Source organism: Patiria miniata, unplaced genomic scaffold (genome assembly GCF_015706575.1).
Source record: "Patiria miniata isolate m_02_andy unplaced genomic scaffold, ASM1570657v1 HiC_scaffold_12, whole genome shotgun sequence".
Taxonomy (NCBI): domain Eukaryota; kingdom Metazoa; phylum Echinodermata; class Asteroidea; order Valvatida; family Asterinidae; genus Patiria; species Patiria miniata.
Genome location: NW_024037050.1, coordinates 3,189,770 through 3,217,373, shown reverse-complemented (window position 1 = coordinate 3,217,373; position 27,604 = coordinate 3,189,770). Strand labels below are relative to the sequence as shown.

The 27,604-nt window shown below is 40.9% G+C and overlaps 1 protein-coding gene across 4 annotated transcripts; it reads right to left on the bottom strand.

Annotated features, from left to right (window-relative positions):
• Window positions 1-1,599: 1,599 nt before the first annotated feature.
• Window positions 1,600-27,138, bottom strand: LOC119745510 (deleted in malignant brain tumors 1 protein-like). Of its 4 annotated transcripts, none has more exons than XM_038221893.1 (12): window positions 26,906-27,138; window positions 24,321-24,510; window positions 21,359-21,703; window positions 20,681-21,043; window positions 17,870-18,196; window positions 16,316-16,672; window positions 11,554-11,871; window positions 9,006-9,332; window positions 7,729-8,064; window positions 6,912-7,283; window positions 5,579-5,769; window positions 1,600-4,146 (listed from the first exon to the last, which is right to left on the bottom strand). In XM_038221893.1, exons 2-12 carry the CDS (start codon window positions 24,397-24,399, stop codon window positions 4,024-4,026), a joined length of 3,138 nt encoding a protein of 1,045 aa, XP_038077821.1. In that variant the 5' UTR covers window positions 24,400-24,510; window positions 26,906-27,138; the 3' UTR covers window positions 1,600-4,023. The 4 variants fall into 4 exon arrangements, with proteins under 4 accessions (XP_038077821.1, XP_038077837.1, XP_038077829.1 ...); XM_038221909.1 differs by having other exon boundaries at window positions 26,918-27,138; XM_038221901.1 differs by having other exon boundaries at window positions 26,927-27,138.
• Window positions 27,139-27,604: the final 466 nt, after the last annotated feature.

Sequence of the window (27,604 nt, the reverse complement as noted above, 5' to 3'; positions counted from 1 at the left end):
GTGGGACCCCAATTGTTCTAGATCTGCATGTAGCACTTTCCAGATCTACGGTTTGAAAGCCCAATCACAATGTAGTATTATTTTGTATAGTACAATAATCATTCAAATCACTCCTGTACTTTTCCAGTTATGGAATTTGAACGCCATATGATGGATGCTTGACCCAAAAGCAATAACCTCGGCCATGACAATGGTGGCAAAGTTGTTTAAACTAGTCATGCTTTACCCCAATTCCAGTTCATTTTCATTTTAACCCTAACTCAGGGGGGTGTGCAAAATCATATTAAACTTGGAGGATTTATTAAATAAACTATTCATGCTTGGCAAGGTTGTTTATGCTTGCCATGAATTGTACGCACTTTTTAATTCGATATTTCAATAGGGGCAAATGTTCATAATACCTTTCCCCTAAAGGTGTTTTTTTTTCATTGTTAAGTTTCATTGACGTTACTTAAATTCTGTACTCAACATTAACAAATAAAATGTTCATGCTGCGGTAACACACACATCCCCAACCTTATAGGAATGGGACCGGCTTTAATTTAAACTAGCGATGCTTTACGCCAACTGCAGTGTATTTTCGTTTTAATAAAAAAAGCTATTTATGCTTTACCCTCTGCAAGTTTGTCCTCATAAAAACTAGACCAATAAAATATCCTCGACAATCACCCCAAACTTGCCATCTACCGATCATAAAGATGAATTTGGGTTCTTTAGTCTTTATATTTACCATTCCCAGTTTCAAACAAATAACACTGCAAATATAACTAGAGCTACACTGTTTGTCAAGTTGGAACTATTTTATTGGCCAGTTAAGTTTTGAATATTTTTATGAACAGAAAATCATCCCTTTCCATTGGAACCATTTGTTTTTTAAGTTGAACTGACGTTCATATTTGTCTTTGAAAAACCTCCTCCTCTCGCTGAAATATCACATGTACCTTTATTGCGATCTGTGGACAAACTTCTATAAACTGTGTTTGTGTTTAATAGTCCATAACTGGAAAAATAAAGTACCTGAGCAATTTGAATGATTCTTGTACAAAAAAAGAAAGCTAATTACTCGGGCTTTCACATCAAATCCTAGATCTTGAATGCGGTACATGCAGAACTTCTTTAAAACTAGGGGGCGCCATTTGGGTTTCCTTTTTTTTTATTCACCCTGTATAACCAAAATATGAATGTGCTAGCTTCCCTGTGTTAGGCCAAACAAAAAAATAAGTCGGTCTCTGGTCAGCGCGCGCGTCGATTTTAAGCATGCGCGTCGATATTTTTTTTCCCCAAAATGTTCCGCGGTAGCTCCAACAGCGCCCTCTATTTCCGCACCTCCTCAATTTTTTTTACCAAAGAGCACCAAGGAATGGGAAATTGCACCAAGGCAAATGATCGAAAGCACCAAGGCAAATTATGGAGGACACCAATGTACATGAGGACACCAAAAAAGCAAAATAGTACCCACCTTGTCTGTACAATCCAAGCTTGAAGAAAAAAAAAAAAAGGAAAAAAAAAAAAAAAAAAGCCGCGTGGCCGCCGTCAATTCCGGAACTTTGGTCTGACCAGAGACCGAATATTTTTTTTTTTTTGGCCTTACTATTTATGTTTTTTTTTTTAAATGGGTGCTGTCAGCTGCCAATTTAATTGACCTATTGCAGTAGTATCGCGTTAGAATCGCATTAGAATCGCGTCAGCGCAGCTTGTGAAATTTTGTCCAATACATGATTTACAAATGGACGAGGAATGCGCAAAATCTGAGACAAACAAAACTTAGTGTACAAAAACTCCATAGGGTTGTCTAAGGGGCGTGGCTTACTTGCAAACGGCGATAGGTCAAATAGGCCTGATATCATAGTGATGTCCCACTTTGTTTACATGCCCACTTTGCTATGGGAACCGGTTGGGGCCGATTAAAAGAGCCACCCAAACTCCCCCCAAAAAAACCTTTCATGTAAGCAAGGCGTGAAACATTATGATTCGGGTCAACAATGTATTTAAGAAGCATAAGGCCGTAGGGTAAGATTTCAGCATGCACCCTCCCCGCCTACTTCTGCAATGCACATAATCCGCTTAACCACCATTAATAATAATAATAATAATAATAATGACACTTATATAGCACTTTACACAAAATGTCTCAAAGCACTTCACAAATTTTTAAAAATCTATAAAAGGGAGAGGAAATTAACAACAGAATCGTACATTCCTACCTAAAAAACACGAAATTTCCATAAAGTACATTACATTACATTAGATAAGACACAGACACCAAAGTCGTGACCTGCTTCACAAAAAAAGGGTAGTAAGTTGCGCTGTGCATTATTGTGTAATGGCTTGCTCAACGTTGAGAGGTGAACATTTCGTCAAAATATGATTTTCATTTGTCATGAATGACATCCTTACTACCTCAGGTTTCAGTGTTCATTCACAGAAATGGTGATTTCAATGACTGAAGTATCTACCAGTATGACAGCTTACGTGAACGTGGGCTTTCCAACCATGTAACTCAAATTTCTCCTTTTTTTGGCGACAAAATACCCTTTTTTGTGGAACTGGACACACTGTCGATACAGGTAAAAGATGTTTACCTGTAAGTAAAACTGTGCGTAACATTTGCCTTACAAATATTAAATTATATATTTTGGTACCTTACGCATGTATACGCATATATCTACAGATACATCTACACTCTACCTGGTCGGACTCTGTTCTATCGCGGCATCAGAAAATTTCTCTTTTGTGTTGCCGGTACAATCTCTAGCGACAGTTTTCATGCAGTTCTACAGTAACTAAGGATATTCTGTCCAGTTGTATAAACAAAAGATTACGCGTCTTTTAGGTAAATTTGAATGATTTAAAGATAATTTTGTACTTTTTTTTACAAATTTCCCCTCACCATGTCTGCCAAAAGGCATTGTCTATCTTTGAACATTTTTCTCTAATGATACTCTGTCCGTGGAGGTTTCTTTGTCTGGTTCCCATTTCACTGCTGCAAAAGTTAATGTCGAAGATCACAATTTCCACCGCAAAATCTTAAAAATGTGTATGGAATGCAAATTAGGGTAGCACACATAAAAACCATGTCTGCCAAAAGGCATTGTCTATCTTTGAACATTTTTCTCTAATGCTGCTCTGTCCATGGAGGTTTCTTAGTCTGGTTCCCATTTCACTGCTGCAAAAGTTAATGTCGAAGATCACAATTTCCACCGCAAAATCTTAAAAATTTGTATGGAATGCAAATTAGGGTAGCACACATAAATTTTTTTTTTAAAAAGGGCACACTGTATGACGTGTGCCAGGCCCCAATCGTCAATCAGTAGACTTGTCCCAATAATCATTTTTACTTTCCTGGGCCGGGTTGTTAAGAAATCATTGTTCACACCTAAATCAAGTTGGACTTTATTAGGCAATTTGCAGACCTTTTTCAGGGTATGTGCAGGTCCAACAGTAATTATGAATAAAAATTGTTCAGGCCATCGTAGAAACCATCGCCTGCCTACCGAAGTAAAAGGAAGTCCAACTTCGCTCTCGTACTGCTCGCATACCTACGTGTATTTTCGCAGGCATCATAGAGGGAATAAATTGAACCTCTGCCGGAACTTCTTATATCAATGTGAAAAGTTACAGACTTAATAAACAGCACAAAAGATAAGACAATACGGGAAGGTAAGTGATCAATCTCTGTTCCAACAGAGAAACATGATAAGCACCGCGATAATACAGCGTCCTGTCCTACATAAAAACAATGCCCTGATGAGAATATCTATTTGTGCATAGACATGAATTTCAACAGGCAGTGCATGCTCTTCATAAAAAAAAAAACACCAACGGATAAACAGGGGCATCAATATGCATGTGGCAGATGCCACTTTTTGCACTCCGCCCGCATGATTACTGTGCATGATTGCATGCAATAAATGCATTGCATTGCGTTCGTTATTTGACACTTTCCTTGTCATTTTCTGTCCTCAGATGAACAAACCTGGATTTGCCGTTTCAAGAAAAGTTTCAATCTAAGGCAAAGGGTCCTCATACGGTGCTTGTCTGGGCATATGTAGGTGGTGGGGCAGAAGGCTCTGCGGACTCGGTACCCCCTGTTGTATCCAACTTGCCTGGGTCCTTGGTAACGTCTTCATAAGCCGGTGGGGCATCCTTAAAGGGAATATACAACATTTGCAAACATCAAAAAATAAAACTACCAAGTTTTTACGAAATACCTTACTAGGATGTTGGTAAATGACAGTCTCAAGCATCTTGTAAACTTATGGCGCCTGGTGTGAAGTCAGTTTCAAGAAAATGGTATTTTTGTATACATTTCCAACGGTGGTCGGCCGACCAGCGTTGGATAAACCTAACTATTTTTCAACTTCTGCTCAAAATTTACCGTTTTTTTCAGTCCAAATTTTGTTTGCTTTTGGTTACATGTTCATGAATGGGTGCAGGCCAGCCAGACTGGTTCCCTTGCCTTACAATTTTCCATCATCTATAAATTGATCCATTTTATCTTTTGTGGAGTCAGGGAACCAGACCACTTGAACTTTTTGTTGTTCTTGGTTTTTCCAACCTTTTCGAACACAAAACTTCAAAAATGTCAGTGTAACAATATTTGATCTATTATACTAACCCCTCAAATAGTTCATTTCTGAAAATTACAGCAAAAGCCAATGATGTACTTTCCCTTTAAAGGAAAGATACAACATTTGCAAACATCAAAAAACGAAATGATCAAATTATCACGAAATACCCTACTGGAATGTTAGGAAATGACAGTCTGAAGCATCCTGTAAAATCATGGCTCCTGGTGTGCTTACATTCTCAAGAAAAATTGTATTTTTCCAACGCTGGTTGGCCGACCAGCATTGGAAAAAAACTGGCTTTTTTTCAAAAAATGCTCCTTAATTTTCATATTTAGTTATTCCGCATTTTCTTTGCAATTGATTACACGCCTGTGAAGGGGTACAAGCCTGCTTGACTGATTCTCTGACCTTACATTTCCCCAAAGTCTATAAATTGCTCCGTTTCATCTTAAGTGGGGTCAGGAAACCAGACTACAAGAGCATGATTGGTTTTCTTGGTTTTTCCAGCATCTACAAGCCCAAAACGTGAAACAAGTCAGTCAACAATATTTGCTATAACATACCAATCTTCCAAATCGACATTTATGAAAATTGAGGGAAAAGCAAACGTTGTACATTCCCTTTAACATAATGAGGGGGAAAAATTATTAACCTGATTGTGTATGCCAATGAATGTATTTTTTTTGGGGGGGGGTGGGGGTTCCAATTGATTAGGGGTGTGCAATTACACAGGTAGTACAGGAATCGAGTACATGATAGCAAAAAAAACACGAGTACCCGGATATCCGTTAATGACACCCAACCACATAAGTTGCTGTTCATAGGTCTGCATGATAATACTACCGCATCAGTGCGTCAATACTGCAAAATACAATGTGTACAGTCAGCCGTCCATGCTTAGGAGTCCGTGAAATTGGGCCTTGTACATCCTAATTCATCAGTGGTTCTGACAATACAGAACATCATGGTCACAAATACTTGAGAAAGAATTGTTTGCATGCATGTACCTGACTAACAGCACTGTACTGGCCGGTTCCTGCCCCTGTGAATCCCTCATTTGGGCCCATAACCACAACCTGGGGCTCGGACTTTATCTTGTGCAGTTTGTAGACACACCCGCAAACGGTCAACAGCAACGAGCAGCCTATCAGGACGTAAAGGATGATGTTGCGGATCTGGGCGCTTGATAGGCCGTCCCCTGTGGCAGGAAAACAATGTTGGAGAAACGAATGAATTTTTTGGGGTTGGGGATTCCAAGACGGCAGAAAGATTGACTCTTATAATACTCTTTGAGTAGGGAACTGATTATTGTGCACCACCTCCTACAGATGACAAGACAACCACCGTTTGATGACCTTGCTTCAGATTGACTCTTTTCTTGAAACAGCAAATCCAGGAGGAAGTTCAGACTTGAAAGTGGACACAATCTTTACAAATCACCGCAGATTTGAAGGCGAATCATCTACATGTACTAGGGGTGGGCATGTACAGGTACGTAGTACAGGAACCGGGAACCCGACTGAAAAAAAATATGGGTACCCGGGTATTCATTCAAAAACCCCAACCACAAAACATAAATCTTGGAAGATGCTGTTGGGGTTGTTCATAAAGGTCCATATGATAATACTATACTAAATGTACATTGTACAGTCGTTATTCATGAGGAAGCCATTCTCAATCATGTTCCCTGAATCTATTTTATAAGTTGTAAACTGTTAAATGGGATGTTGCAAGACTATTTTATGATTGGAGTGCTTGCCATAATAGCCTCACTTTCAATGTTGTGTTTAATGTGGCTTACATACATGTACAGCATAAGGGTGTGTTTTATCAGAAATTTTAAAATTATTAATCTGAGCAGACTGGTGTTAATTTGTAATGAACTTTTCTTTCATTGCTTTCATTTCTTTCATTGCAAGTTTCCAAACGTAATAGTTTACCTCGAATATGGCCGACTTTTAATAAAGTCTGTGTGGTTACTAAATTGCGCCACAGTGTGAGCTTTAATTTTAGACCAAGCCTCTGGTTGAATAGTACATGGTGCTGTTGACTTTGCTGAGGATTCCGAGTTTGTGGTATGCTTCAAACTGTTTACTGCAAGGGTCACTATGCACTGTTGAAGTGGGAAAAGTATTTTTGTGCTTTTGTTCACCTAAGTTTTGGCAAACTCTGACCCGGTCCGTGCTAATAATTCTCTACCAGAACCTCCTGTCATTACAGAAATCATCATCAAGTCGGCCACAGCTAGTTATATGTAGATTTCATTAACTTGCATATACATGTACTTTATTTGATAAAAGCTTGAAGTCTGAAATTAAGCCTGGGTGTTTGAATTCTTACCAGGATCCTCAGGCTCTGGCCGTGGGTCATCACTTGGGTAGTCCTCGCTGAAGCAGACAACACCGACATCTTCATCGTGTCGACATAAACCAGCAAATGGGTATGAGAGTGGACACTTGATGATGCTCTCCTCTGTGCCGTCACAGCCCAACTCGTACAAGAGGATCCCTCCCTCTCCTGACCCATACAGACTAGCCGTTTCATCACCATCCAAAGCCGCCACGGCTGAGGCAAAGCCCAGCTGCCTACAAGCTACTTCTGCATCCTTCATGTCCCAGTCATCATCACAGACAGTCCACCAAGCACCTTCGTACAGTAGTTCCAAGCGACCCTGGTTGGGGTGTGGTCCATCAACGAGGCGTGCTTCATAATCTGAGATGATAATAAAGAAGGAACCGACAGTGACAGTGAGCTGAAGAGTTTCAGATTGCCGATAACTTGCTCTGTCAGAATGTTATACAAGCTGCCCAATTTTTTTGTCGAACTTTTTGTTTTGCAATTGTAAAAAAAAAAGGTATTGGCGTCGTTTTCTTTTGAATTACAGCAGTATAAGCTCTACATTAACAATTACAAGACTGACCTTACATTGAATTACACATTACAGAATCAAAGTTGTAATAGTACTGGTTTAAAAAAAAAATTTTGAAGCAAGAAATAGGACAAACATTAACATGAAATATGAAAAGCAAAAATACCAGCAAATTTTACATCGTTCTGCAAAGATGGTTCCGCCAACAAATTTGGTTAAACAAAAGGGTTAAACAACCAAGTTGACCTGTAAGGATGAATCTGGTGAATTTTTTAAAAGGGAGCTTACTACTGGCGAAAGGGCGGTCCTCACACATGACCTCTGCAAAGGAACCGGTGCAATCGACTGGTTCCCCGAGCACAGCACCACACTCAGAGATGTGTTCCTCGTTCCCCTGGCACCTCAAGCTCTTCAGCCACACCAGAGCGCCATTTCGAGACAGGTAGCGAGCATTGGTGTAGCGCGAATACAGGTTCCGATAGCCCAGATGATGGCAAACCACATTAGCATCCTGATCATCCCACAGATCGTCACACACCTGGCCCCACTGGCCATTGTGGAAGATCTCAACGCGTCCTTCTCTCTCCTCAAGGCCACCGCTCAGTCGCAAATCCCACTCGTCGGCTGCAAACATATGTGAACATAATACCAACTTTCAACCCAATGGAACGTGTTGTTCTGTAGATATAGGCCTACAAAATATGTACTTCCAATGTGATGTCACATGTCACCTGATGACGTCATCGTGACGTCACTTGAATTTTCATCTATAGCACATCCCGGCTTAGGTACATACCAAGTTTCAACCCAATCAGAATTGTAGTTCTGTAGATATCGGCCTTCAAAATATGCACTTTTAATATTATGGCACATGTCACATGATGACGACATCGTGACGTCACTTGAATTTTCATCTATAACACATCCCGGTTTAGGTACATACCAAGTTTCAACCCGATCAGAATTGTAGTTCTGTAGATATCGGCCTTCAAAATATGCACTTTTAATATGACGTCACATGTCACGTGATGACGACATCGTGACGTCACTTGAATTTCATCTATAACACATCCCGGTTTAGGTACATACCAAGTTTCAACCCAATCAGAATTGTAGTTCTGTAGATATCGGCCTTCAAAATATGCATTTTTAATATGACGTCACATGTCACGTGATGACGTCATCGTGACATCACTTAAATTTTCATCTTTAACTCATCCAGGTTTAGGTACATACCAAGTTTCAACCCAATTGGACCTGTAGTTCTGTAGATATAGGCTTTAAAAATATGCACATTTAATGTGACGTCAGGGGTCGATAACGTGATGACGTCATGATGACGTCAATGTTCGGCACACATCTTCAGATACTGGTCTAAGAGTGTGCCGAGTAAAGGCAATCGAACTGATTTTAGTACCAGTGCCGGTAACAATAAAACATCTAGAAGTGCTATGGGCAAAATACAAAAACACAGGTTGTTTCGGCCGGTTGCCAAAACAGCCAACAAAAAAAACAAAATGATGCGATATAAGTCAACTATAAACTGTTGTTAGGTATCGGCTCACCATTCTTCCAAATGCCACACTGAACCGCAGCATGACCACCCACACAAGGGGTTTGTCTGGGAGCCCGATCACAGAATTTCAGCTGCGTAGTCCGGAGTGTACAGTTGAGGACATCATCTAAAACATCGTAGACCTGACTCTCGCCAAACATTCCCCCTGGGACCTCCTTAGGAGGGAAAGGCACATTTAGCTGGCGACATGAAATCTGCTGCGCGACATATGTAAAGTCATCGGCACACAACGTTTTCCAGGCGTTCTGGTCGTAGATTTCAACGCGTCCTTCGGTGGGCTCAGAGCCATTGACAAGTCTAATCTCGCCCTTGATACCTAATAACAGAGATGACCAGAAAAGGGGGAAAATGGACATTATCCATAATGCACTATATCATGCTCTGCAATAAGCTAATTAAATAAAGAGAGAGAAAAAAAGATCCAATGCAATAAAAGCAATTCCATGTATGGAACTAGTAAATGAATATTGTATGTTATTTGACAATTCACAAATCTACAAACAAAAATGTTTATTAATGTGATCTGGTACACGGTACCCTGTGGAGACATGGGTATAATAAGGAACAAAAGATTGTATACGTCTCCACAGGGCAATTTCTATATGCAAATACGACTCCACAAGGTTATCACGAAATAGATACAGTAAACTCCGGCTAAACCGACATCGTACAACTCGTCAAATCGCTCAAGTCGGCCGTCTGACTAAAGTCCCGATTGTCCGTAATGCATTTCCACTGAATTTTGTATTTATAAGTCGGCTTTTATAAGTCGCTATTTCGCTCAAGTCGTCCCGTTACTCTCGGTCCCCTTTCCATAAAAAGCATTACAAAATCCTTTGTGTAAGTTCGCATTCAACAAATCACGCACTGACATCGACTTCCTGTTCTGGGGTTGGCAAAGTGTCGAGTGAAAAGTGGTTTCGCACGGCCCGTGATCCGCTGCATGCATCGGTGTCGAAAAAGGGTGTCCTACTGCATACATGTACATCGCATATGCATCGTGAGCATATCAATACCAGCACCCCCTCTAGGCTGTACGCATGCGCTCTGTCCATTTTGGAGAGGGTCCTCTTATTGAATGACTACTGCTGCAGTCAATGCGTGCGTAGTATATATGGACCACGCACGCATTTAATTCGTTACTGTGCACGTACATATGTATCGTGGTCTCCACTATCAATACCCCAAACGTTATGATACAATTCGAGGATTAATTTGCTGGATTCAACTAAAGCATTAAGGAGATAATTATCCAGGGTAAATCGAAGCCAAATAGTGCAATGAATCATGTGTGCAAAAGACCATTCATGTATGCAAAATGACGACTTACAGCAGATATCGGCATTCAGGTAAGTCGTCACAAATTTATGGAGTTTACTGTATATGGATTTTACTAAAAAAAACTAGGAATTTCCAATAAGTGTTGATCTGTCGCAAATTGAAGTATTTTATGTAAGGGATATTATTAAGTCTGAAATTTCAGCCCAGGAAATCAGTTCTGGTTAAACTAGGAGCATTTTCAAACTAGATTTTCAAACTCAATTTTTTTAGTACTCGAGAACAAAGAAATGACTCCACAAGGATACAAATTCCAGTATGGGTGAAAAGCAATTACCAAAAGAACAGGTAGAATATGGGTCACAACAAATTGTTTGGGGAAAGTCTCCAATGCAAACCGTACACTGTGTGTCAGCTGAAGTTTTTGCTACTCAAGTATCATCAACCCTTCCATGTAAACATACATTCTTTGCCAAGTTGTCCTTTCAGTCAAAATCAATCACGTGGCTGAACCTTTTGAACAGTTAATAGTGGAGCTGCTTAGGTCAATTAATAGCTCCCAGCCAACTTAAAGCAGGAATGACAACATGACTGTGGCTGTTTATGTAACTTGGCACAGTTATGCTTTGACTGAAGGTGATTGATGAGCCAGCTGTGCCCACCACTTGTTTTGTCTGTTGACTGAATTTGACTGGTCACAGTGCTTGCTTGAAATATGATCCGACTGTTGGTGACTAGCCTGTGAGTAAAGGCATGGCAGGGGATGAGGATTGATTTTTTTTTGACTGTCTGTGACTGTTCAGATAGCAGGAGGGATAACCCTCCTATACACACACATATTCTATGCCAAGTAGTCCTTTCAGTCAAAATCAAACAAGTGACTAATTTCACAAGTTAACAATTAAAAATGAGTTCAAACTATTTCAACTGGGTTCAGATTTAAATAATTTAAAATATTAAAATCAAGCAGAATCTGTGTTATAAAAGTGTTATAAAACAAATATTGAATGCTTTATCTCGTGGTGAAGTAAAACTAGCCTCCCTCGGTGATCCATGGACCATTCTATTTTCCCTCGGCTTCGCCTCGGGAAAATAGAATGGTCCATGGATCACCTCGGGAGGCTAGTTTTACTACACCACTCAGAGTATTCAATATTTGTACACTAATGTACATAAATATCAATTACCCATCCGATGACTGTGTGTGCATGTGTTAGCCCTATGACATCCCCAGTGCTAGCACATGTCATTTTCCTCACCTTGTTCTTTGCCACTACAGACCACGAAGACATCCATATCTTGAGTGCAGGTGTCTGTCAGTTGGCAATTCTCCGTGTCTAATGAGGTGTATGAAATACCGGTGATTGGGCAAGTTACAATTGAACCGGTCCCTGCACCATAGCGGCCTGTACCAGTTGACGTGGCGGGACGATATTTGAGTTGCTGACACACAGATTCTGCTCTGCTGAAATCCCAGTTTTCACTGCAGATTCTGGCCCACGCTCCCTCTTCGGCGATGTAGACCTCCACGCGACCTTGGGAAGGGTCCGGACCGCCAACAAGTCGTAGTGCGCCATCTGGTTTGACAAATAAATTCATAGTGTGTCATTTTAGATGGCAGGGTTCGACCTTAACTCTATTTTTTCACTTACCAGCGGGGCTACTGAAACAAACTCTTAAAGGGAATGTACATCATTGGCTTTTGCTGTAATTTTCAGAAATGAACTATTTGAGGGGTTAGTATAATAGATCAAATATTGTTTAACTGACATGTTTGAAGTTTTGTGTTCGAAAATGATTGAAAAACCAAGAAAAACAAAACTGTTTAAGTAGTCTGGTTTCCTGACTCCACTAAAGATAAAATGGATCAATTTATAGATGTCGGAAAATTGAAAGGTAAGGGAACCAGTCTAGCTGGCCTACACCCGTTCATGAACATGTAACCAATAACAAACAAAATTTGGACAGAATTTTTTTTGTAAATTCGAAGCAGTAGTTGAAAAATAGTTAGGTTTTTCCAACGGTGGCCGGCCGACCACCGTTGGAAATGTATACAAAAATACCATTTTCTTGAAAATGACTCGACATCAGGTGCCATAATTTTACAGGATGCTTTAGACTGTCATTTACCAACATCCTAGTAAGGTTTTTTGTTAAAACTTGGTAGTTTTATTTTTCGATGTTTGCAAATGTTGTATATTCCCTTTAACCAGCCCGTGTAGTGGGCATTTTCACTAGCCCGCAAGTTTTGTTTTTAATAGAGTGTCTCATAAACAACAATGTGCATACATGTAAAATGCGTATACTGAGGCAATTTTTTCAGTTAATAAACTTGATATTTGCTAGCCTTGACCAATGCTGTCAAGCCAAGCTTTTTCCCTGAACTGTCCGGCAGCCGTTTGAACCTACTTGTCACGGCAACGTACGCCGCTAGCAGCCCCCTGGCTAGCTCCGCTTGCCTGTACTGTACTTGTCACGGCACACGTACGCCGCGCGCTTTGCCGGTACGTATACAGTACCTACGTACGTACGTACTACGTGCACCCCATGCAGTAACCAATACGCAGTCGCAGTCGAGGCGAAAGACAGCCTTGACGCAACCGTCGCCAATTTCTTATGTGTTTCTTTACGTTTTCGGCCAATATCGGCCGAAAATTTCTGATGCACATATTTTACACGATAGCCAATCACAGCCCGTGCACTTTGACCCAAACACGCGTGTTGAACGAACGATGTGTGTGTGATGCGTTGTATTATGTACTTGTACATGTACATATACATGTGTACGTGTGTACACATTGTCGTGCTGCAGTAACCGAACAAAATGGAGGTTTCAGAAGTAAGCCTAAATGGATGTCTCAATTCTGCGGCCGATAAGCTACAAATTGATGATTTTCGTCCTGAACAACGGACTGCACTTCAATACTTTCTTCAAGGACACGATGTCGTCGTCAATTTGCCGACCGGGTTCGGTAAATCAGCGATTTTTCAAGCAGCGCCGTACTGCTGTGAATTTCTTCGGCAGCTCGGCCTGCAACAAGCACGACAAGGAGGAGCGAACGTGGACGAGAGTAGTTTTTGCATAGCCCTCGTAATTTCACCCCTCACCGCCTTAATGAAAGATCAGTTGGACTAATATTGTAATCCAAATTAATTGAAACGCCATCGAACATAAATATACTGCAGATGTGACACGACCTGCAACTAAATGTACAAGTTTGACAGCTACTGAGCTAGCTTTTACTGCGCAAACAACACAAACCACACGCACGTGTACAAAGTGTATTGACCCTTCGACTTCACGCAGTAGTGATGAATATTTATTTTATCGTCAGCCATTATCCAATGAGAGAAGACTATTTACCATAGCGCATACTTATTATCATAATGAGCAGAAACGGTTGCATCAAGGCTGTCTTCCGTGTGACTCCCACGGCAGTGTTACTGTATACTGTACATGTACATGTACATGTACAGGTTCTGTACATGTACATGTACGTGTACGTACGTCCGTGTGCGGATTTGTGTTAGGAGCACATCGCGCGCGCAGTACAGGCAATTCGCAAGCGGAGCTAGCTCGCCAGGGGCCGGGGGCTGCGAGCGGCGTACGTTGCCGTGACAAGTAGGGTAAAACGGCTGCCGGACAGTTCAGGGAACTGAAAGCTTGGCTTGACAGCAACGGCTGCCGGACAGTTCAGGGAAAAAGCTTGGCTTGACAGCATTGGTCAAGGCTAGATATTTGCATGCTTTCTGAATTTAATGATTTATTTCATCCTGTCCTTTCATCTTTGTCTTGTCCAAATAACTTTTGACTCGCCAGCTGGGTTACTTAAGGAATAGTTTGACTAGGCCGCTGTTGTACCTACATTTATAGCATTTGGCTAGTGGGCTACTGCTACAGTCAAAGCCTGGATGGTGTAATGAAGCTACCGGTAATCTCTGTGCACAAGTACCCCCCTCAACCGTTGCAGAGAGGAGTTGGGGGAGACCACTCCTGCATTACCCCGACACTCAGGTTTCAAAGCCTCTGAGCATGCATGCACATATTAGAATAAAATAAGTTATGCATAATTTTACACCATACACGCATGGACCAGTGGGCATACATATGAACATCTTCATCCCTCAAAATTCATTAAAGAGCCATTTTCCCTTGAAATTACTGTTAACTAAATTTTCACGGATTTTTCAACATACATGTATTAAGCCAGATTAGGAGTCCGTGAAAACACCCTTAAGAGGGTCCTTTGTTTACCCCTGGAGACAGACCCGGCCAGTGTACCGTTATGTATAACCAATGATAATCCTCAGTGGCCAGGGTCATTAAAAAAACGTGAAAATACCCTTACAGGATTAGTCCTATATAAGCCCCATGTAAAGGTCCGTGAAACATCTCTTAAAGATTCTTTTCACGGAGAAATGGACTTTTAATGAATTTTTAAGGGGTGAAGATGTTCATATATATGCGTCTACCCCTGTTGCGCTCACAAAGTGGCCATAGATGACGTTCGGAATGATATCTTTTTTTTATACCTCATACATATTTATGACCGAGAACCGCATTCTGACTGGTTCATTCATCATCACGAGCCAGATGCTATCTTTGCTGTTTACCAAGCGTGTGCTAAATATTCATGCACGGGGTAAATACACAGGTGTATTTGACTGTCACACGGGTTACCCGTGGGACAGTCTACTACACATGCGCTTTACAAAGCAATCGTGGAACTCTTGCATAGGTGTAGTACGTAGGTCGGAAGATCGCCCTATAGTTACACATAAAAAGATGGCTGCACCCGTTAAATTGTTTATTAGCGTTTTCCCAAGCTCAATTATGCTGGACTGTAGAATATTGTGGACAAGATGCCGCCTGTTCTTAAAAAAGGTTTTCCACAATGTGCTACAAACTCTTCCATGCACATGTAGGAGTTACTGTATTGCAAAAGAGATGAACTTTGCTGAGGTTGAGCAATAATATACTTCTGGTGAGCTGGATAAGTTTCTCTGAACATTTTATGACCACCAGGTGCATAAACTGCAACGGAAAAATTTGGTGACTGAATATGTATGAGGTATTATACAAATATAACATGGTTTATTTCGGGTGGACAGTCGATATTCGCTCCCCGAGGTATCGGAAGTTGACAAACTAGTTCCCGAGGCGAAGCCGAGGGAACTAGTTTGTCCACTTCCAATACCGAGGGGAGCTAATATCGACTGTCCACCCGAAATAAACCATGTTATATTTGTTTTACTATACTTCATACATATATTCAGTTGCCGAATTTCTTTTATATATATATGCACCTAAAACAAAATTCGGGGAAACTTGTACAGCTCACCAAAAGAATATTGTTGCTCAACTTCAATTTTTAGTTCGGTTCGTTTGCAATATAATACAGTTACTACAAATACATGTACAGTTGTTTGTGTACAACTTTTTTTTGAACAGGAGACATCTTTACACAGTCCATACATTTTCTCCAGTGCGGCATCTTTGAGCTCTGGAAATTAACATTTACGCGAACCGTGCAACCATGCATCTCTCTTGGGCGATGTTCGCGCGTGCGTACTGCACCCGTGCGACAGTTCCTCGATTGCTCTGTAAAGCGCATGCGTAGTAGACTGTTGCACGGGTAAACCCATGCGACAGTCTACTACGCATGCGTATTTACCCTGTGCGTAAATCCTCGCGCACGCGTTTGTTAAACAGCAAGAATAGCATCTGGCACGTGATGGTGAATTGACCAGTGAGAGTTCTGCTCTTGATCATGAATATGTATGAGGTATAGTAAAATTAAATATAACATGGTTTCTAGGGTGGATAGTCGATTTAGCTCCCCCTCGGTACTGGAAGTTGACAAACAAGTTCCTGAGGTGAATAGTTTTGTCAACTTCCAATACGTACCCCGGGGAGCTAATATCGACTGTCCACCCTCAAACCATGCTATATTTGTATATTGTTTTTGCACCCATACAAAAGAGCATATCTACATGTACCTGCATTGATTGAATGCTTACCTCGTGTGGGATAAGGAGGTGTCATCGGATCAATATTGGAGCAGATGATGCCAAAATCTTCACTATGGTCGCAAGGTGATTCTCGAATTCCCAGCTGGCGATAATAACAATCAACGAGTCGCTCTTCGTTGCCATTGCAGAGTAATCCATGCAAGATCACATTCCCTACTCCTGGTCCAAACTCTCTTGTCAGTCCCTCTGCGTATTGGAATCCCAACTGACGGCATGCCACCATCGCCTCATGAAAGACCACCCAGCGTGGATGACAAATGGTTCCCCACTCCCCTTGGTAAAACATCTCCACTCGGCCTTCCCAAGTGGTTCCGCCATTGGCAAGCCGTAGATCAAATTCTTGAGCTGCAGGGAAAGAGGATCGATACCGTCAAACCCTAGTCAACTGAGCTTTGATGTCAGCAATCAACATCGATGCTTCAAGGCAGAATCTCACACAGTCAGACAGAGTTGATAACTTTTGATACGAGTACAGCACTTTTTTGCTTTAGCCCATATAGCATTGTAAAAGTTTGTCAAATACGCCGGGGGTGACAAAAACATCAACAAAGTTAAAGGTAGCTAGTACATCACTGACAAATTTATTGTTGGAAAGCTTACTTGGTTTTAAGCTAGTAATGGCACTAAACTCCCTGGGACATTATACTTTCTGGCATGCTGTCATTTTGAAGAAAACACTAAAAGATAGGTCATTTCCAAAGATACGTCTAAAGACAGATTTTTGCAAATGTACATGTATGTTAGTAATTCAACTGAATCAACTGAATGAGAACGTGTCGCAGACCCTGATTCTGGGCGCAATTCAGAACATGACTCGGAAAATTTTGAATTGAAATCGAGATCCTAGAATATTGTTTTCTCGGAATAGACAGCATTCACTGATGAGCTAGAACATGTAGAATTTCATCAGGTTAGTTATTAAGCACCCATCTTTAGATTTTGAGCACTTGTGTTGCTTCAAACGACAAAAATGCACACATGTCAAATGATATACCTTTAACTTACTGTTTAAATTCTGGTGAACATGGGCCATCAGATATGGCATTTCACAGCCCTTGCGGTAAACACAAACGTTCCACTGTTGCTCTCTGACATGAACACTGATTTTGGATATTTTTCAGTCATCCAATTTCTCATTTCAATGTTAGGAATTGCCCTTCACCGACGTGTAAACACTGTATCAGTATACTCAGTGTGTTACCTCCCAAGTGAAAGTTACAACAAATCTCTCTGATGGGACTCGAACCCATGACCTCCTACTTTCTAGTGCACACATCTCACCACTCGTCTGCACTAGAAAGCTGAAGGTCGTGGGTTCGAGTCCCATCAGAGTGATTTTTTCTAACTTTCACTTGTGAGGTAACACACCGGGTATACATTGTTTATACGCTGATGAAGGGCAAAACCTAAAATTGATTTAAATCACCCCGACGCAAATTCCATCTTATGAACGACCTGTAATATGGTGACCACTTACCCTTGCTTAAAGACAATACTCACTCTCAAATACTGATTCAGTAATGAATTTGGTTCATACTTTACCTTCACTTGGTTCACCACACCGAACTGCAGCATCACCACTAGCACACAGTGTCTGCCTCGCCATCTGAGGGCACGTTGCCAGACTAAACTCCTGCCCGGTACAGTCCAGCGAAACCTGCAGGATATCGCCAGCCTTGCTGCTTCCAAACGTCCCACCTGAGACCACCTCTTGAGGAGGTGGCAAGCCCTGTTGCCGACAGGAAACCTGGGCCTCTGCCATGGTCCAGTCGTCTGAACACAGCCCCTTCCACACGTTGTCGTTGTAGATTTCCACACGACCTTCAGATTGTTGAGATCCACCAACGAACCGGAGATAATCCTGTGTGCCTTTTTTAGTCAAAGCAAACAACATATCTTTGTCAATGAATTATGCTATTTTGTGCAGCCAGCAGTGATTGTACTAGACTTGACTCAAGTCGGAATTGCTTTAAGTCGGTATCTTTAAAAAAAAAAAAAAAAAAAAAAAAAGTAGTAAAAATCACTTCGTTTACTTCTTTCCAGATGCCCGACAAGGTACACTTCAGCGCGCGTTCCACTTCAGTGCCATATAACAATGCGCACACACTGTACGTACATTGTACAGCACGGGTATTACATGTGTGTGCATGTATTGCAGAGCATGTGCATACATGTGGTGCAAAAGTTAGCAATTCCGACTTGATCAATCTGCCATCAGCACCCCCCCTCACGTGAACGCGCACGTATTCATCGATGCATATGCAACACTATCTCTATGCATATGCAGTAACATCGCTTGACCAATCAAAGTAGCACATTTTTGAAGACTCGTTTATTATTTTCAGTAGGTATGGAAGGCTGGATAACAGTCTGCAAAAGTTTAAAAACGTAATCTCAATTTGTAGAGTTTAAACATATTATATTGGGATGATAATGCTAAGATCATCTGCTCTTGGTTTGAATTAATAAAGAATACGACATTCAAATGTTATTCAAAACAAAAGGGAATTTTTATTGGGGTTAACCTGTAAAAGATGTTGAGATCCATTGATACCGCTTCGTGTTGTGCGTACCCAGAGCCGTTTCAAAGCATTCGAACGTACGCGTGCGTGTATCTGTTTCTACTCCTCACCATGGGACGCGAGTGCGTTCTCCGCGAAACTTTGGCTGCGCGAATACGCAGACAGCGCTGATTGCGTGTTAGGAATAATATCAAAACAATCTGCGCGCGGTTTCAAGAATCTAAACGCTCATTACCTGAAATACTGTGATATGATTGGCTTCTACCGAAATCGGTAGAAGCCAATCACATCGAGAATTAATTTCCATAGACTGTGTACAAACGTGGAACAAACCAGCGCATACGCTTGGCAGATTGACCAAGTCTGGGTTGCTGCATCACTTGAAAATAACATGTACAGTACATGTACGTTTTTACATGATGGTCCGGATTCGACGCATGAGGGCGCGCGTTATGTAAGGACGTATGCGATATGCGCTGTTAGTGGATTTACTCTAGGCACAGACCGAGCGCAACCCAGACTTGGCCAAGTCTATGATTGTACAGACCATGTGCATGCAACACTTTTCAATGTACAATAAGCCATTTGCGAGTTAAATTTGAATAAAATCTGGAACGCTGACTTAATACAATGCTTTGCACGTTTTAACCTAGCATTCTCCCGACCAAAGAGACTGTTACTATATCACGTGATTCGGGGCAAGCCTTATGCTAGCAACCCCCTGCTCCGGCATGGTCTGGTGTCTTTGTGCCATTCTCACCCATTGTGAACGATCTATTGGTGCTGAGCGTCTCTTACGTAACTATGCAAGAGCTTGCCCCGAATCTTGTGATTAGCAACAGTGTCTTTGGTCTGGAGAATTCAAAGTTAAAATGTGCCAAGCATTCTGAGCAAGTCATTGTACCAGACGTTTTTCAAATGTAAATCCCAACGGGTATAGGTTACTCGCAAATGGCTTATTACATGTATGTGTAATCCATATACAGGTACAATTATGTACTGCAGTGATTATGAGTAGCTGATAGGAATTGCACTTTTGCTCTATATAACGGGTAAATTGCATTTTGAGTCATTTTTTAAGTAAAAAAAAAATCGAGGATGATTTTTGTGATTTTTTTTTAACCACAGGAGACTTTTGACATGCAAGGTACAAAAAACACTGACGACATCTAGTGGTCTCTGTTGGTCAATGGCCCCACAAGAGAGGTCCCCCACGTCCTGTTTCCAACTACAATGTAGGCACTGTTATTGTTCAAAAAGTAAATATTTGTGGTTTTCAACCATTTATATGCAGTCCCTTCTACTTTTAGGGCATGGGGGGGGGGGGAGTAGCCTAAAGGTTTGGCGACCATATTACCGTTATTTTTTCTGAGCGATTCTTTTCGCGCTGTTACATTTTCTCGGCACCCCATTGCTTTCACATTAAACATAAATCATTGATTTGAGCATGACAATTGCTAGGATGGGACAGACAAACTTTCTACATGTAGTAGAATTGTGGTAACGTATCTGTGAGGTCATTTCAAACAGGTTTAGAAGGCTCAACTTCAAGTAGCTTTGGCCAAAAATATGGTCTAGTTAATTCTATCAGTCCTGTTTTGTTCCATGTTCTGGAGCTATTAAACATCAAAATGTTGAGCAGATTTGATACATTTGTAAAGTCCGAGTCCCAACTTGAACACTTGGACCTCAATTCTGATGCTTCATTTGACCTTAGCCAGACACTGTGTAAACAGTTGTGTGAACTGCCAAATTTGGCAGAACTTTATTGAGTTTTCTTCACATTTCATCCTGAACACTCGAAGATGGTCAGTACAAGAAATAATCTCACCTGGCTCTGTACCACTGCAGGTCACGTCTACTGCCGTATCATGAGAGCATTCACCGACTGCATCACTTTCATTGACAATTCTACAGCTGTCCTGGTCAATATCAATGCGATCATAATCAAATGCTGCAGCCGAGCAGTTGGCTATCTGTCCAGCCCCGGGGCCGTAGTTGCCTGTCCCAGCTACTGTAGCGGGTCGGAAGCCCAGCTTCTCACAAACAAACGAAGCTCTGGTGAAGTCCCAGTCCACGTTGCAGATAGGCATCCAGGCTAGGGCTTTGCCGCGGAATACCTCCACACGGCCTTGGTAGGGATCAGGTCCATCGACCAGTCGGAATTTGCCATTGTTTAGGAGTGCTGTAATATCTACAAACAACAGAATGAAGGACAGTGGTGTGTGAACACCAGATACGGCTAATTGAAAAACAATTTAACAGGTTTGCATGTAAGTACAAATCAAGGCAATGTGGACTGACTGCACTAGAATAAGCTCATGTCTACACTGTAGCACACTGGGTGATCAACTTTGATATTTTGTGCACATGCTGTCAACCTCATGTGCATTAATCTGCATTCCATTTTATGCAACAAATTAAAGCATTGGGAATTGCATACACAAAATAATTAGCCTAAGGAGATATTTGATGCACCATCAAAAGGGAGATTGTTCTGAAACCTCACCAGGAGCGTAAGTTGTTGGCACCTCTGTAGTGAGAACATTGCTGCAGTTGACCCCAACTCTATCTCGCAAATATGGGGACTTGCCCAGCACATCATGATAACAGTCCAGAATACTGGCCTCATTGCCGTTACAATTCAAGTCTTTAATGACTACCACTCCTGAACCAGGCCCAAAGGACTTGACTTCCACTGCATAGAGGAATCCAAGTTGACGACACACCACAGACGCTTCCTCTATCTTAACATCTTCATCGCTGACTGGTCTCCATTCGCCCTGGAAGAAGATTTCCAGTCGTCCTTCCATGCTGGTTGGGCCGTTTACCAACCGCAGATCATGTTCTTGGGCTGTGCGTGAAAACAATTTAGTGCACAAGAAAACAAATACATGAGCACAATGTATTCTAAATCTAATCTCACACACAAACATGTAAATTGCTTTTAACCTCAGAGTTGTAAAAGGTCACGTGACTATAATTGGTCATCATGTAAGTTAAAGCTATAGTCCACCATTTGCAGCCATCCGAAAAAGTAACTGGCGTATTATTGTTGAAAAACATACTTGGTTGAAAGATAGTAAGTGGACTAAACTCCCTGTGAAATTAATCTTTCTGGCAAGCTATCATTTTGAAGTAATCAACGAAAGAAGGCCTTTCCAAGGGTGCGTCTTAGGAGACGCATCGTAGGAAAATTAAAATTAGTAGTTTGTTTTGTTATTCGGCGCAGCGCACGCAAGCATTGGCACGACGCACAGGCGCGCGCGGTTGCTATAATTCGTTGGATCAGTGCGCGACATCGCGTATAGCTGTAATTCTAAACAATTCAAAACATGATTCAGCAACATTTGATTTGAAACCGAGATCCTAGAATGCTGTTTTTCTCGGAATATACAGCTGAAGCTGAGCTGAAACTTCATCAGGTTAGTTGTTCAGTATCCTTCATTAGATTTTGAACACTTTTGTTGCTTCAAACGAACAAAATACTTAAATTACAAATGATGGACTATATCTTTAACCATGCTGTTTAACCATGTAGGTTACCATCAAGTTTCACGACACATAACCTTTATGTGTTGTAATATCTGGTCTATCAAACTTGTACAATTGGATAAAGTTAAAGGCCAATAATGCCAACTGAAGAATGGCTGATGGATCCTTCATGTATCCAACAAGAGAGTGTCAGTTTGTTGGTCCTTGGTCATGCTTTTTGATCCATTATTAGCAAGTGCACCACCGCATTACGTTGTCTTCATTCCCTGATTAATCCATAAAGCTGTAGAGTGATTGGGCAGTTTGGCCCAGTCAGTACAGGGAGCAACTGGCAGGCTGGTTTGGGGAGGAACAGGAACTAAGGAGCAGTGTTGTTGACTCGATTCGCTGATGTGGACTCAGGTCCGACTCAAGTCGATATTTTTTTTTACTTGAGACTTGACTTGATATTTGCAAAAAAATTACCTGAAACTTGACTTGACTGGGAAAAAAAATTACCTATGACTTGAATTGACTTGACTAAACTGTGACTTGCTCACAATGTTAAAATTGTTGACCTGTTATAATTTACACAACTTTTAGGCTCAGGCAAAAATTGGTTGAACGGAAAGCCAAGGCCCTGATGCACTCTGGTACATCTACATGTAGCAGGCTAGGCACGCTTCACACATACGTAAATGTATGTATGCGAGGATTGTCGAGGTACGTACAAGGTGTTATTTGAGTGGTGGCGTGCCGGTTTGTGCAATGGAGATATGTCGTTGGCTATACAGTTGTGTTACATGTACCTGCACCACATTATGTACTGCTCATTACTCATCAGTGTGGAGAAGCATGGAGGACATGGAGGAAGTGACATCATCTTGAAACAACTGGAAAATTACCAAGATTGTCATTCCATGATACAGAAATTGAGGCGTGCCAAGAATTCTTCCCATTTTCTTTCCCGAAATTTTTCATTGAATGAATGTCAAACAGACTTCAAAAAGTCATCATTAAATTGAGTTTGTAGATATTTAATCACATTTTCAGACCATTTTAAATGTAAGTAAAGTGGTTTAGAGAGCAAATTTGAACATTGTATTCTCCCTACGTGATGCACGCTTAATAAACCCCATTGCGCACACAAACTGTCGACTGGTTCCTATTATTACTGCTTAAGTTCAGAGGGAGTTGGGAAAAATTGACTTGCGACTTGGCTTGCTGCGAAAAAAATCAACTTGCGACTTGACTTGACTTGTGAAAAATCTACTTGGTTTCAACAAGGCTAAGGAGTTAAATAAAGCATAGCCCATATATCCCGAATAGTGTTGTGCATTGGGTCGGGTTGACCAGGCCAAACCGACCCATAATGTTACAGATATAAACCAAAACCGACCGACCCGACCCGACCCAACCCGACAAAAATGAAGGAAAACTGACCCGAACCAACCCGTAACCGAACCAACCCCTTCAAAAAACGAATATCTGTCATGGGCAAATGTGTGGGCTTTTTGTGCCTGAACTTATTACCCACCTTACATGAAAAGTCATCTCTCAGTAACTGAATCATACCATTCAGCAATCACAACGTGACCTACTGGTGGTCCTACATGTTACAGACAGTGCATCAATAGACCACAAACTATTTTGGTCGTACCACGCAAAGTGACTCTGCAGTAAATCTTGCAGCATGTGAATGTCCGAACTGTTTCAGGTTTTTGGGTGGGGGGGGGGGGTTATTTCAGGTTTTTTCAAAATGGCTTAACCGACCCGACCTGAAAATTGCAAACACAAAACTGAAACCTACCAGACCCGACTGAAATGATGTACAAACCGACTCGACCTGACCCAAAGTCGGTTTCGTGTTAGTTTCAGTTTCGGTAATATGCACAACATTAATCCTGAACCAACGAGCCTCATTAGTAGATTTACAGGTTTCATTACTGACCAGCAGATTAAAAAAATATTGAAGTTTACATTTTTGTAATACTTACGTCCCTGTGCAGCACTGATAGAGACCGACACTGAGCACATCAACAGCACGACAGCAGGCAAGAGAGTCAGTTTTTCCATTGTGAGAGCAATCCAATGATCATCTACTGGAATGATACTTAGTAACAGCAAAGACAGAAAGACTTCTTAACCGCCACGTACTTGCAGACTGTCTACCGGCGCCTGACGTATCTAAATTGCCATTTTGAAAAAGGGGGAAAATTACAAGTATGAATTACATACTTTACATTTCAATTCTTTGAAAAACAATTTCATCTGAAATCCAGATCTTACTAAAACTTTCATCTATTTTTGATCAGGCCAAATTTTAAAAAATGCAGTGGCTATCGTTACGGCAGCCATAACGCATATTCTATCGTTACGGTAGACTGCAACTTTTATAAAAACATGAGAAGAAAATACAAAATTAGAAGGAAAAAAGTGAATTTGAACGTTATGAAATTTGGACTTATTTCCGTTTTGAAAAAAATCCTCCAAAGCCTCAGGTTAGAAAAGGAAAAAGATTTGAGTGCAAAACCGAGATGCGAACCCGCAACCTCGCGTTGCAAAATCCTACCCTCTATCGACTGAGCTGTCGCACTGCTCGCCAAAACGTGGGGAAACAAATAATTATATACCTGCGTGCGTATCAAAAAAGTATCGTAGAGGGCGCTAAACAACGGCTGCCGTAACGATAGCCACTTCGTAAAAAAAAAAGTTTCTTGTCCATGCCCGCTTTGTTTTTCCTGCCTGCTTCCTTTGGGGGGGGGGGGGGGGTTGTACTTTTTTTTTTACTCAAGACACACATTTTTTATAGTATGAGAATTAGACACTTTGGAAAGAATGTAGTATCCAGATGCCACTTCAGCGGTTGTGTACAAAGTCTATGGAGAGTCAAGAAAATCTTCTATTTCCAAACAAAATAGCAAATGTTTCTCTGAAAAAGCTGAACACTCCATTATTTTGCTAGAGGGATGTTTAAAAAAACATGAAGTGAACTTGTTGAACAAAATTGGGATATTTTGAACGAATTATTTGATATTTTTGTACGGATAAGGTATTTATGAATGGGAATAAATATGTGCTCGGTCGGTATTTATCACTCTGTTTAAAGGGAAAATACAACATTTGCAAACATCAAAAAATAAAACTACCAAATCATTTTGAAATACCTTGCTGGACTGTTAGTGAATGACAGTGTAAAGCATCCTGTAAAATCATGGCACCTGGTATACTGTCATTTTCAAGAAAAGTGGTATTTTTGTACCAATTTCCAACGCTGATCGGCCGATCAGCGTTGGAAAAAAACTGGCTTTTTTCAAATACTGGCCCCAGTTGACCATCACACTTGTTTGCAATCGATTACACACCTATGAACGGGTACAAGCCAGCTAGATTGGTTCCCTGACCTTACAATTCTCCAATGTATGTAAACTGCTCTGTTTCTTCTTAAATGGAGTCAGGGAACCAGACTACAGGAAAATGATTGTTTTTCTTGGTTTTTATAGCATTTTCGAACCCAAAACCTCAAAAAAGTCAGTGTAACTATATTTGCTATATATTTCCAACATCCCAATTCCATCCATTTCTGAAAATTACAGCAAAAGCAAATGATGTATATTCCCTTTAATACCGCTTAGAGTCTGGGTGCTGATAATTACCCTCGCCATTATCAGCACCCAGACTCTAAGCGGTATTAAACGAGTGATAAAAACCTCCGGAGCACACATTTATTCCCTTATTAAAAAACGACCTTTTCGGCCTAATTATGCAGAAGCAGACTTTTCTAAATTCTAATGATGGAAAGAATGTTTCAATTGCATCCTGACGCCACTTTTTTCATCATTTATAGGCCTAGCCCCATAAATGTGGCCTATTTACTGGACTAGGCCTACCTCCGTAAACATAGGCCACACATCCACATGTACAAAAACGTGTCGCACTTTGCCAAATTTTGATTTTCACATTTAGGCTTAGTTTGTAGGATTTTTTTGCTTTAGAAGCATACTCACCCTCTTTAAAGGATAATCAGAAAGTGCTGCTTTTTTCAGATGTCTATTTTTCGTGAAATTTCCAGATTCCTTTGCACACGTTTGCGTATCAAAATTTCAACAAAAAATTTCACAAAAATTAGACATCTAAAAAAGGCAGCACTTTCTGACTAGCCTATAATTGTATAAAGAGGGCGAGTATGCTTCTAAAGCAAAAAAACCTACAAACTAAGCCTAAAAGTGAAAATCAAAATTTGGGAAAGTGCGACACGTTTTTGTACATGTGGATGTGTGGCCTATGTTTACGGAGGTAGTCCAGTAAATAGGCCACATTTATGGGGCTATTATAGGCCCTATATTATTCGCCTATCAACTGTACGTGTTTCCCCCTCCCCTTGGCCCTAACGTTACACTACACAATCGCCACATATATCCATGTAACTTGAAGTTGAGAGCCACCAACCACCACCATCATGAGACGTCTTGTGACATGAAGCTGAAATTCTAACGTTTTAACTCTATGATCACAAACAAGTGGCACAAATGTCACGTCCTTACATTAGTAAACTTGTAAAAAAGTGTAATAGCATACATACACAAATAATTACCATACGCACGACATGTGATAATTCAGCTCCTAGTCCTAGTCATACAGTTCTACTCCTAGCCTAGCCCATCCCGTGATCATAATGATGTGTATGCACGCGACAGTTTCCACCCTATTCTAACTGAAATTACATTCATCATGTTCATTGCAGGCCTTTGTGTCATTGCCGATAATGTGTAGACGCTAGCCTTGACTCAGACTAGACACATTACCCTAGTCTGGCTGATATATGCGAGGCTGCACATGTGCACTCTCAATCTCAGCTCCCTTAGCATATAGCCAGGGTGACCGTAAGGTCAGAGCCATATTCTGCTAAATACACATCGAAAATCTGTCAGATTGATAATAAAAACCTGCCAAATTCCCCATAATTACTCGAAATACACTCTAAACACTTAAAATCATATGCAGATCTATTTGGTAGTATTGCCTTAATTTAGATTCACATTACATAATAAACAATCTAGTCACATAAAGATGTTGTGATGAAATTACATTGGTAAATTTCGGGCAAAACGTGGATCCGGCCACGACGAAGTCCGTTTCCCAGTGAACCTCAGCACCTAGACCAGCCAACCTGTCCCATTATGCAAGGGTTTGTTTGCAAGGATTGAAGATTTTTTTTTTAAATACATTTTTTTTTCAAATTTGCTGGTTTTCTGTCTAATAACCATTTTTGCAGAATTCT

Excerpts from the sequence above, each read along its gene's own strand:
- LOC119745510 (XM_038221893.1), bottom strand. The coding sequence starts at position 24,399 with ATGGAAAAACTGACTCTCTTGCCTGCTGTCGTGCTGTTGATGTGCTCA. Across the intron at positions 16,673-17,869 it reads GTGTGGTGAACCAAGTGAAG|CTCAAGAATTTGATCTACGG; the intron begins GTAAAGTATGAA and ends CTTTCCCTGCAG. Across the intron at positions 4,147-5,578 it reads AGTACAGTGCTGTTAGTCAG|GATGCCCCACCGGCTTATGA; the intron begins GTACATGCATGC and ends ATTCCCTTTAAG.